At 35.2% G+C, this 12,492-nt stretch overlaps 1 protein-coding gene across 1 annotated transcript in view; it reads left to right on the top strand.

Moving 5' to 3' along the window:
• Nucleotides 1-12,492, top strand: part of LOC116483822 (ABC-type organic anion transporter ABCA8-like) — an 87,415-nt gene that overhangs the window by 68,710 nt on the left and 6,213 nt on the right. Inside the window, 8 exon segments of the mRNA XM_058428089.1 lie at nucleotides 561-698; nucleotides 3,072-3,179; nucleotides 7,039-7,209; nucleotides 7,397-7,510; nucleotides 9,220-9,339; nucleotides 10,135-10,200; nucleotides 11,293-11,445; nucleotides 12,064-12,181. Coding sequence (XP_058284072.1) covers nucleotides 561-698; nucleotides 3,072-3,179; nucleotides 7,039-7,209; nucleotides 7,397-7,510; nucleotides 9,220-9,339; nucleotides 10,135-10,200; nucleotides 11,293-11,445; nucleotides 12,064-12,181 — 988 coding nt within the window.

Genomic DNA, 12,492 nt, shown 5'->3' with positions numbered 1-12,492 from the left:
GTCTCTAATAATCTTTCTGAAAAATGTGAAAAGCTAACATAATATCAATATACTCAGGCCGCCAACTTAAGAAATAAAAATGGAAAGAAAATACTATTTTCATTTATTACTTAGTGAATTATCTTCACTGGCATAAATAATTCATATATCCATCATTGTCTACTGGCACAAACTATTAGCAAAATACATACTATAGAATATCTACTATCGAGACCATAGGTAAGTTCAAAAATTTCATGTTTTCCCTCAAGGATTTTATAACACATGTATTCCAAAACTTCTGTTTTGTTCTTAAACAATAAACACTGAACATATGATTCTAGCCTCAAGCAAGACATCTGGTGTCCTAAATATCAGATAATGATTTAGTTTTACTATATACATGTTTTGATTTACTTATACAGTGTTTGATTTTACTTACACAGTGTTTGGCTTTTTATTTTGATTATTTAACACCATATGAAAAACATAACCTCTTAAATTAACATGTCAAATTTTGACTTTTTTAGAGAACAAAATGAAGATATTTGAGAACTTATATCCTACTTGTTATATTTTAGAATTACAGCTTTTCGTTAGCATGCAATGCCAAAAGATTGAATTGCTTCCCAGTTCTTATGGACATTGTTAGTAATGGGCTACTTGGAATGGTTAAACCATCAGTACATATCCGAACTGAAAGAAGTACATTTTTGGAGGTAAATATATATAATCTTACAATTCCTGACTCTACTCTATCAGGAATCTCCCAGATCACCCTTTTAAGTGCTGGAATCTTGTTTTTATTGAGTAAACCACTGCATAATAAATTAACATTTGGACGCATTCTAGTTCTGCAACTTTGGAAAATCAGTACCTTTTCAGAGCTTCAATTTGTTTAAAGTAAAATAAAACAAACAAAACATTCTTCAAAGAGAATATGAAGCAATAAAAATGAAATCTTACAGCACTGTGACCGGCACAAGAATAGTGAACAAATGAAACAAAGGAGAAAGAAAGGAAAGAAGGAAGGAAGAAAGGAAGGAAGGAAGGAAGGAAGGAAGGAAGGAAAGCAGGAAGGAAGGAATGAACGAACGAATGAAGGAAGGAAAGAACGAAGGAAGGAACAAATGAAGGAAAGGGCTTTATTATTACTTTTAGAAATTTTACAAAAGAAATTCAAGACAAAGTTCAGGCTAGAATTTCAGACTGTCTACATTAGAATTACTGCAGATTCTTGTCAAAAATATTAATTCCCCTGGCCTACTCCAGACCAATCAAACCACTTTTCCTCATGGGGGTGGTGAGAGGAGGGAATCTATTCTTAAACAAAGGTCCAAGTGATCGGAATGTATACAGCCCTTTAAGTTTAGAACCAGAATAACTATCAGTTTGCAATGATTCCTTTTTAATTATTGAATACATACATTTCTCCCTTTCAGAGAGTTCTTTGAGCACAAAGATCGTGTATATTTGACACTTTATAAACACCTTGTACCTAGGAAAAAACCTGTAACATGATAAACATGAAACAACTTAATTGTTAAATACATAAGTGAGTGTTAGGGTCATTAAATTATCTACATCTCACTCTAGGGTTTTATAATAATGTATATGGCCAATAATCATATACTCATGTATACATAAAATGGATCACATATCTGTCATTCTTTTAAATTTATTTTTAGAGGTAGGGTCTCGCTCTGCCACCTGGCCGGAGTGCAGTGGCAGGATCATAGCTCACTGTAACCTCAGACTCCTGGGCTCAAGAGATCTTCTGATGCTGGCCTCCCAAAGTGCTGGGATTACAGGTGTGAGTCACTGCACCCAGCTGCCATTATTATTTTCATATGGTCCAGCAAGATCTTCAGTTTCCTTCTCACACCATATCTCACTGTGTATCAGGAAGTAAAACTTCCTTTCATTAAGGATGTGCGAGAAACTTAATCATTAAAGTAAATGATTTTAGGGACCCACCAAGTATTAATTAATTTTGGAATATATGCTATGGTTCACTTCATTAACATTTTGTGACTGTGAAGACCTTTTAATTTTCTGGTTTCTGAGAGCAGTATACAATAATTGGGCAAATTGCCTCAGACTTCTATCTATCAAGATATCCTGTTTCAACTAGAATTAATTAGATACCAACCAGCTCAGCTGACTTTGTATTTATGTGCCCGATATAGTCACTTTAACCAATATCCCCAGAAACTCATTTTATTCTCTATTCTACTTTACCTGCTCATTGCCCCCAAGTCAGAGTTTCCCAGATTTTCAGAACTTGCTTCTATCCTGCCCAAAGTCAATAGATTGGCCACTAAGTATTGACCCTACCCAGTACTCAGGACATTCTGGAAGCATCCAGACAATAAGCTATAACCTTACCATCTATGGTTAGCAAGTGTCTTTCTGGTGACCAAGCTGAAGACCACCAGGCTCTGGTTAGAACTTTCTTCAGTAATGTGTTTAATCAAAGAAGCAACTATGTGAATCATGAAAATAACATGGGACTGGCTTTCAAGAGAGTTTGTGATCTTTTATCCTTAAAGATTGTTACAAACAGGAGTAACAACAGATGGAACTAGGGCAAAGATTTTCTTGGTGATTTTGCTCTCCCTTGTAGTACTTCATCTCTACTTTTGCATCCTCAACCAATATTTATCTGGTCTCATGATGTACCTAAAAAACTAACTTCTTATCACTGTACCCATAAAATGTCGGATATTTTTTGAGTCAAGCTGTCACATTTGAGATAAAGATCAGCTAAGAAATTGAATATGTCAACTGTGAATTATAATGTATTATTTAGCACCAAAATAAATTTTAGAATCATAAGGCAAGAAAAGAGGAAAATCTTATTATTTTCCAAATGTTATCAGTGCATTCATCTTTTCAATCGCTTATCTGTAAATTTGAGTATAAAGCCAAAAGTTAAGTGTCAAAACTGGAAAGATAATGAAGGAGTCTGGGAATCTCAAAAGGGACCTAAGGCAGAATTATTAAACTTAGTCTAAAATTTTAAAAATGTATTCCAGAAAATTAACTTTAAATTTCTTCATTCAGTTCATTGTATTCTTTGGGTTTTTCAGAATGGACAGGACAATCCGATCGGATTCCTGGCATATATCATGTTCTGGCTGGTTTTAACATCGAGTTGCCCACCTTACATTGCCATGAGCAGCATCGATGATTATAAGGTAATAATGAGTAATTGCAACTTCCATTATTTTGCGTAATTGAAAGCAGAAGGTAATTTTACAGGATTTTTCATAAGAATATTTCTACATGCTTAATTGAACAGCCAATTCAGACATAAATTCTAAGTTATAAAAATAAAAGAAAGTTTTATAAGTTGAAATATATAGATAAATAGGTAATAGAGAATTATTCTGAACTTTATCTGGATATTCCAACAAACTAGAATAGACAAACCAACTCTGAAAAAAAAAAGCAAAGCTGGAAAATATGCTTCTGACTTCAAGGCTCACTACAAACTTGTAGTAATTAAGAATGTGTTGTATTAATTAAGAATAATTATGTAGATATTTTAAATGAAATAGACATTTCAGAAATAAACCCACATATATATCAATTGATTTTCAATAAAATTACCAAATAACTTAAATGGGAGTAAGATTAGACTTTTCAACAAATTGTGGTGGAACAAGTTGGTATCATTCTGAAAAGAAAAATGTTCTTAACATCCATCACATGCACAAAATTAATTTGAAATGAATCACAGATCTTGTGATAGGCAATATTTTTTGGATGGGGAAGAAGAAGCATATGGTATTTTAAAAAAGATAACTTGAACTTCATCAAAGTTAAAAGCTTCTGCTCTTTGTAAAACACCAATAAAAAATAAAAGGCGGCCGAGCTTGGTGGCTCACGCCTGTAATCTCAGCACTTTGGGAAGCTGAGGTGGGCGGATCACCTGAGGTCAGGAGTTTGACACCAGCCTGGCCAACGTGGCAAAAACCCGTCTCTACTAAAAATACAAAAATCAACTGGGTGTGGTGGTGCATGCCTGTGATCTCAGCTACTCAGGAGGCTGAGGCAGGAGAATCACTTGAACCTGGACTGTGGAGGATGCAGTGAGCTGAGATTGTGCCACTGCACTCCAGCCTGGGCAACAGACCCAGACTCCATCTCAAAAAATAAATTAACTAATTTAAAAATAAAATAAAAGGCAAGCCACAGGCTAGGAGAAAAATAATCACAATACTTATATATGTGACAAAGATTTGTATCAAGAATATGTAAAGAACTCTCATTCCTCTGTAATAGAGGATAACCTAATTTTTAAAATGGACAAAGTATTTGTATATATACTTTACCAAAGAAGATGTACAGATGGAAAATACTCCCATGAAAAGATGGTTAATGTCGTGAGTAACCAGGAAAATAGCCTCAATGAGATAGCTCTACACACTCAATAAAACTAATAATGTTAGAATGACCAACACTATCAAGAGTTTATGAGGATGTGGAGAAACCGGAACTCTCACGCATTGTGGGTGGGATTGTAAATTGTACAATCACTTTGCAAAATACTTTGGCTGTTTCTTATAAAGTTAAAAATATGCTTATTGTTATAACCTAGCAATTCTTCTCCTAAGTATTTACTCAAAAGAAGAAAAAACATCCTTCCACATAAACACTTGAGCATTAATGTTCTGAATAGCATTAATCATAACAGCCAACAACTTGAAATGACCCAAGTGTACCCCAAGCAGTGAACTGATAAACAAATTCTGATATAGCCATACAGTGGAATACTATTCAGCAGTATAACAGAAGGAACCTGATAAATGCACCAACACAGGTGAGTCTCAGAACCATTACACTGAAGGAATGATAACCACAAATAATTAGGTACTTTTAATTAGGATGATTTAATTTATATAAAATTCTTAGAAAGGTAAAATTAATCTATAGTGACAGAAGGCAGGCTCAGGGTGTGGGGGGTCACTTGTAACCAGTGGTAAAGGCTATCGACTGCAAAGGATCATGGGAGACGTCAGGGGTTGTTCTACACCTTGCCTGTGATTGTGGTACAGAAACATATGCATTCATCAGACCTCATTCAACTATATACTTAATACGGGTACCTTTTCTTGTTTGAGAATTATACCCCCCAAAATTAAAAAGAGATTGTTGAAATAAAAGGAAATAATATTTTTGGAAATGTGAGATCTTGAAAAGATAAAGAGAAAACTTCAATATTGAACTGACAACTTACAAATGTTTATTTACAGACACTCATTAATCCAAACGAATCTATAATATGTTTACAAATTACCTGAGCGTCTTGTTGAAAAGATAATTCCGATTCAGTAGTTCTGCAGTGGAGCCAGATTTTGAGTGTCAATCTTAGGTGGTGAATTTATATGATTTATAATAACCCAGGCCAACTCCCACTTTTGTGACTTTATGGGAATAGCCTATGAAACCTTGTGTAAGCATCTCTACTGTGTCATCTTCATCTGTTTCGTTTTTTCTCTCTCTCTCTATTGCCCACAAAAAGAGTGTATGATTTATGTAACATTCCCTTTTCACGTGGAACATGCAGGAATCTCAAGAAATTCTGTTTACTAGTTTGACGTAACTATAAGTCTTTCTGGTGTTAACATAATCCAAACTTTAAAACTTCCTCCGTAGGAAACATGAACACTTTCTTTGGCTTTTGTGATGCCACAATTTCACCATGTTTATCCTAAGACTGTTCATTGTTTGTCTCCTTTGGAGATTCTCATTCCTCTATGTAATCTTTAAATTTTGGAAATCCTCAGATATTGGCCCTTGGCTGTCTTCTCATGTTAGATACCACTCAGTCTTAGGCAAACCCATCTAGCTCTATGGCTTCGAATCCCCTCTACCGGCTGGTCACTCCCAGATCTGACTCTACCCCAGATCTCTAATCGTATCTAATTTGACCTCCAATGTTGATACAAACTCCCTTCTGAGCATTTCCACAGTAGGCAACACAGATGTCTCAAGTTTCTTGCTTCTAAAACTGAACTGAATGTAGAGCTATTTGAATGTATTTCCCCCCTTGCTACTTTCTCCATATATAGCAGCACCACATGCTCAGTCATTTCCTAAAGATCCAAAAATCATCCTTAATTCTTCTCTTGCCTCTAATATGTTGAGTCAGTCATCAGTTCCTTACCAGTTCAACTACCTGCATAGACCTGTGTCTGATGTTGTGAGGCTCTGACATGAATCTTTAGGTCAAATTACATCTCAGGCAGAAGCATCATTTAGCTCATCAAAGCCCTTCAACAAATGTATTTAAGTATTTTTTAAAAGAAAAAAATGCACAACTGTTAGAATAGTTTAATATGCAAACCTATTGATTATACTGAAAACCACATCACTTCATAAGTAGTTTTAAAACATGTAATTTGGTGTGTTTATTTGGGGAATGACAAATAATGTAAAATACATTTACATTTCTAAATGTATTTATATTTATGTGGATACACATAAATATTTGAATCAGTGATAAATATTTGAATGTGGACTGTGGCAGAAGAACCCAATTTCTTTTATTCCAATTAAAGGATAAAGCAATTATATATGTGTGTGTGTATATATATGGATATATATGTATATATGGATATATATATATATACATGTGTGTATATATATATCCATATATATATATTATATATATGGAGGAGAGAAAAGAGAGAGAGAGGAATCACTGTGATGAGAAGGTAGTTGCTTAAGGGAATAAACTGTCCATCCCATTCACCCCTACCCCCCTTTAAGTCATTAAATCACTGTTTTGTTTGCTGCAGTGTTCATGCTTTGATCATTCTAAGGTCTTCTTTTACATATTTCTACAAGGTGTGTGATGAACATCAATGTAGTTCATTAAAGCAGCAGACTGGTTATTTATGTTTGTAACTATCCACATCCCTTAGTCCAGATTACATTTGTAGACATAATCTAGAATTGTTACAAATAAAGATTTTGCTTGAATAGTTCCTTGCATAATCCACATTTTCTTAAGCCACAGACTTTGTATCTTTGCTGTCTCCTAATTAGAATAGAGCTCGGTCCCAGCTACGGATTTCCGGACTCTCCCCTTCTGCTTACTGGTTTGGGCAGGCGCTGGTGGATGTTTCCCTGTACTTCTTGGTCTTCGTTTTTATATATTTAATGAGCTACATTTCAAATTTCGAAGACATGCTACTTACAATAATTCATATTATTCAAGTAAGTGACAATATTCACAATATCATTGTGTGATTTAATTTGAAATTTTGGAATATTTCTATCAATATTTATATGGTTATAAATTAAAGAACTATAAAATCCTGGGCTATGACAATGTTCTGAATCCTAAATGTTTTCCTTGATTGCATTTGTATTTAACTAAGCTTCACATTCCTGTTGATTTTAGATCCCATGTGCTGTTGGTTATTCCTTTTCCCTCATCTTCATGACATACGTGATTTCCTTCATCTTTCGCAAGGGGAGAAAAAATAGTGGCATTTGGTCATTTTGTTTCTATGTTGTAAGTATATTTATTGTGGATGTATACTGTATCTATTTCATATACAATTCTGAGCTAATCCTTTAAATTTTACCCTCTGTAGGATGATAATATTATGGTCTATAATAAACACAAGATTACAAATTCAGTTACTGACATGGTTAAAACTAGAAATTACTTCACCAAACTCCCTAATAAGAATTAATTCCATAAAGCCTCTCTTCTTTTGTCTAAATTAGGAGGAAAAATATGTAAAATTTAAGAGTGTCTATTCTAATTTCCTATGATTTCAGGATGCCAAAAAGTAAATTATTAATTCAATAAATAATTGTTGACTTCTGCAGTGTGTCCAAGTTAAGATTGATAATGGAAGGAAAGAGATTAAATGGACAGTTTCAATCCTGAAAGAGCTCTCAAAAGATAAACAGATGAGTAAGCAGCCACTTATTAAAACAGTCACGAGTTATTTTCCATCTTAAGAGTCTATTATACAACTGAATAATAAAGAGGTCCATGAAAAACAGATAAGGGAGAGATTCATTGTGAAAATGAAAGCAGAGACTTCTTTTAAAAGGTGAAATCTGAAAAAGAGTAAGATTTCAGCCGAGAGAAGTACGAGGTGCAAATAGAAATAATGAACAGGAACCTAGCAGAGGAAAAGCCCAAGCTGATCCTAGGAACTGGTAATAATCTCGCCTAAATATAGACAAAAAACAAGGTGCACAATGGCCGTGGTCCTAGTTATGACAAAAAATAAAATCATGGCTGTCCTTAAATGATGTGCTGAAGAATTTAAAAGCTTATAGTGCAGAACAGAAATAAGATTAGAGATAAACTTGTAGGAAGAATACTTTGATAGCTATAAAGATGATGGTTTGGAAGACAGAGAAATTAGAAGTACAAAAACTTTTAAGCAGTCATTGCAGTGCATTAGAAGGTAAAAGATGAGGGCTTCCAGTGTACCTATCACTTTCTGTTATCCCTGCATTTTGTATTTTAGTACTTCTGCTTAAGCCATTCCATGTTGTTAAATGCTTCTATTTCCCCATTGGTATAGTTACCAAAAGTCTTACCTTTCATTTTTGTTGTTTTATTCCTGTTAGATATCAATTTCAATTTTTCCTTTGATTTTTGCTATTCTACTTTTATTTTTTAAAGTTTATTTACTTTAATTAAAATATTATATATATGGGTGCTGGGTGTGTCTTATACCTGTAACCCTAGCACTTTGGAAGGCCTAGGTTAGTGGATCACTTGAGCCCAAGAGTTCAAGACCAGCCTGAGCAACACGGTGAAACCCCATCTCTACTAAAAATACAAAAATATTAGCTGGGCATGTTGGCATGCACCTGTAGTCCCAGCTATCTGAGAGTCTGAGGGAGGAAGATCACTCGAGCCCAGGAGTTTGAGGCTGCAGTGAGCCATGATCACGCTACTGCACTTCTACCTGGGCAACAGAGCAAGACTCCATCTCAAAAAAGAAAAATAAAAAACGAGAAAAAAATTCTACTAACACATCCTAGATTTATCAAGTGATACCTCATTTGTGAAACTCTAGGCCAAAGGAATTTGGCTAAGTCACTAAAATAAACTGTTAGTGGGGATGTACTGATTTCAGCTTGGTTTGCGAGATTGGAGTTGAAATTAGTAATATCTTCAAGATGAGCCATCTCGATTTGGAACTTACACTGAAATTCAGAGTGATTAACCTTCATATTTGCTTTTTTTAGATCACTGTATTCTCTGTGGCTGAATTTGCGTTCAATATCTTTGAAAGTGATATTCCATTTATCTTCACTTTTTTAATACCACCTGCCACAATGATTGGCTGTTTGTTCTTATCTTCTCATGTAAGTAATGACACAGTTTGTCTCAGTCCTCTGAAACTCATGACCAATTGTGAAGCTTTGCCCAATGTTGAAGGTCTACTACAACATGTTTAAAGTGCATGGGGTTCAAAGATTTCTACCTCATGGAATCCAGTTGATTTTCTTCCAGATAAAACAATATGTTCCAGCTGACTGGTAATGGAAAATTTGGTCCTGGTTAATATATGGGAAGGAAGGGTAAGGGGTGGTGGGAAACAGTAGTCCTTATACTCATGTGGGGCCTTATTTCCTTCTTGATGTGCTCGGCTTTAGAAGGAAGCAAATGAAATGTCCCTAATCTTTGGGATTTCAGAGTTCTAAAGAAGCACCCAATATAAACAAAGTCTTTTTTTCTGGCTGACTGATACCTATACTTCTGCAAAAGGAAGGAAGCTACAGTACATGAGTGAAGAGGTATCTATGGGAAGGGGAAAGAAAGAGAAGGGGCCCCACAAAGAGAAACGATGGGCACAGGAAGGTGTGAAGTTCTGTGTGAGAAGAATAAACACTGTCTCTCACTGTTTGGGGAGGTTAACACGGATCTCCAGGATTCTCTCGCCAGGTGATTAGTAATTGATAAATCCTATTGCTTCAAACAAAAGCTCATAGACCTTGGGAGGAAGGAAGACAGCCCCTTGCTATACACTTTAGAAAGGACACTTAGGTGATATTCATGGTCAAATGTTAGCGGGGCTGTTTAGGGCCAATTCACATATATGTGGACAAAATCCAGGAAACAACAAACTCCCTGTTTAGCAATTGTCTTTTCTTTTGCAGCTTCTCTTTTCTTCTCTCTTTTCTGAAGAACGAATGGATGTACAGCCATTTCTGGTATTCCTAATTGTAAGAACCCACTCTTCTTTAAAAATTATTGCTTTTTACTAAATTTAATAATTTTCATTTCTATACACACTGTGAAACTTTTTTTATTAAGGTAGAGATATAGGTATCTATAGCCCAAGGAGATATAATGCTTGTAAAATCTGGAAGAATTATTTTTACAAAGATCAAATGACTAGGTAATGTGCCTCCCAAATTTTAAGGACTCTGTACAACTGTTAGAGTAGATGAGAAAGTAATAATATCACATAACTATAGTTGTTTCCTATGTTACTATAAAAAAAGATTGAAAATGAACTTGAGAATGATGGTTTCCAGCTTCATCCATGTCCCTACAAAGGACATGAACTCATCATTTTTTAGGGCTGCATAGTATTCCATGGTGTATACGTGCCACTTTTTCTTAATCCAGTCTATCATTGTTGGACATTTGGGTTGGTTCCAAGTCTTTGTAGTTGGGAATTGAACAATGAGAACACATGGACACAGGAAGGGGAACATCACACACTGGGGCCTGTTGTGGGGTGGGGGGAGGGGGGAGGGATAGCATTTGGAGATATACCTAATGTTAAATGACGAGTTACTGGGTGCAGCACACCAACATGGCACATGTATACATATGTAACTAACCTGCACATTGTGCACATGTACCCTAAAACTTAAAGTATAATAAAAAATAAAAAGAAAAAAAAGAAAAAAAAAGAAAATGAACTTGATAGTTTCATAATTTGCTGGATGGGTTATTAGGAGTGAAGAAATGAGAGATCAAGCATCTAACTTGTATTTTGCTAGAAACTCCTGATTACAAATATTCTGGCCCATTTTCCCTATGAAAACATAATGATGTCAACATGGTGGTGTCAAAGCTAGGGTTCCCAGAAAAATTACTTCATTGGGTTATGATATAAAAATTCTTTGTCAGCTATTAGGTTTCAAGTTGATATTGAAAAAAACATATTTCTATAGATAAGATAAGCAAGGAAGTTGTAAGGGGATGGGAGTTGTGAAGGGAGATTATGATGGTTTGTTAATTGCTTGTACTACTCAAACATATGCTTTAAAGAATGCAACTTTTGATACAAAGATGAAAGCCAGAAATCAATATTAATGGATGGTTTTGATTCTAGAATTTCTCCAAGAAGTAGTGATGTGTGTCAAAATCCAGAAGAACCAGAAGGAGAAGATGAAGATGTTCAGATGGAAAGAGTGAGAACAGCAAATGCTTTGAATTCTACTAATTTTGATGAGGTAAAACATAACACAAAGGTTTTTTTTATTAGTCAATCTACCAGTCTAATTCTCTAATGATTTTGAGTTTCTCTATTCCTTACAAATGAGGATCACTATTTTAGTAGGTAGTCGCCATTTTTACAATTAAATGAGCAGACTAAAAGTCACGTTAACTCTTTTGTTCTTCTTAGAATAAATTAAAAATAGAGTGCAATAGAAATTATTAAAGCCAAGAAAGAATTTCAGAAACTGAGCTAAGCAGCAAACGTCATTGCTTGTTGGAGAAAGTGCACAGTACAAATTCAGGATCAGGTCCAGCCCACAGCATTTGTTTTGTTGTTTGAGGATAATCAGTGCTTCTCTAAGTTTCATTGCCCCTGTTTGTTCTGAAAGGACAGTCAAGCTGTATAAAATACTGTGACCCCCAAAAAACCGCCTTTGTAGGAGAGGAAAATGACAGTCTCTCCTCTCCAAAACCAAGGGTTAGGATAGGGGCCAAGGAGCATGTCACCAAATAGAAGGTCTTCTTTGATGCATGGCTGGGGCAACAAAGGGTCCAACCAATGGGAAGATGGAATTTTGTTTCAAAGCTAATGGAAAGAATTAAGGTCTGACATAACTTCTTGTCATTTACAGAAGCCAGTCATCACTGCCAGTTGTCTATGCAAGGAGTACGCAGGGAAGAGGAAAGGCTGTTTTTCCAAGAGAAAGAATAAGATAGCCATGAGAAATATCTCCTTCTGTGTTAGAAAAGGTTGGCCATGGGGATCTTCCACTGCTGGCTCAGAGCCCTCCTTAGAGGTTCCTGGTTCCTAATAAGCATTATTCTGGACACCACCTCTTGGTTCACATGCAGACCCAGAGGAGAATGACAATGACAGTTTCCTTTATATGTTTCATTTCTAACTTAAATTAACTCACCTCACGAAGAAGAGCCTAGTCACATCTACAGCTAAACCATAAGCTCTCTAATAAGATGAACTTTTGAAGTAATAACATTTCTATTAAATGAACACAATTGATTTCCTAATGTTCATTGTTTTTCACAAGAGAACCGACAAGATG

This window comes from Hylobates moloch, unplaced genomic scaffold (genome assembly GCF_009828535.3).
Source record: "Hylobates moloch isolate HMO894 unplaced genomic scaffold, HMol_V3 SCAFFOLD_15, whole genome shotgun sequence".
Lineage (NCBI taxonomy): Eukaryota > Metazoa > Chordata > Mammalia > Primates > Hylobatidae > Hylobates > Hylobates moloch.
Note: the sequence above shows the minus strand (reverse complement) of the source record. Positions and strands in the feature narration are given on the sequence as shown.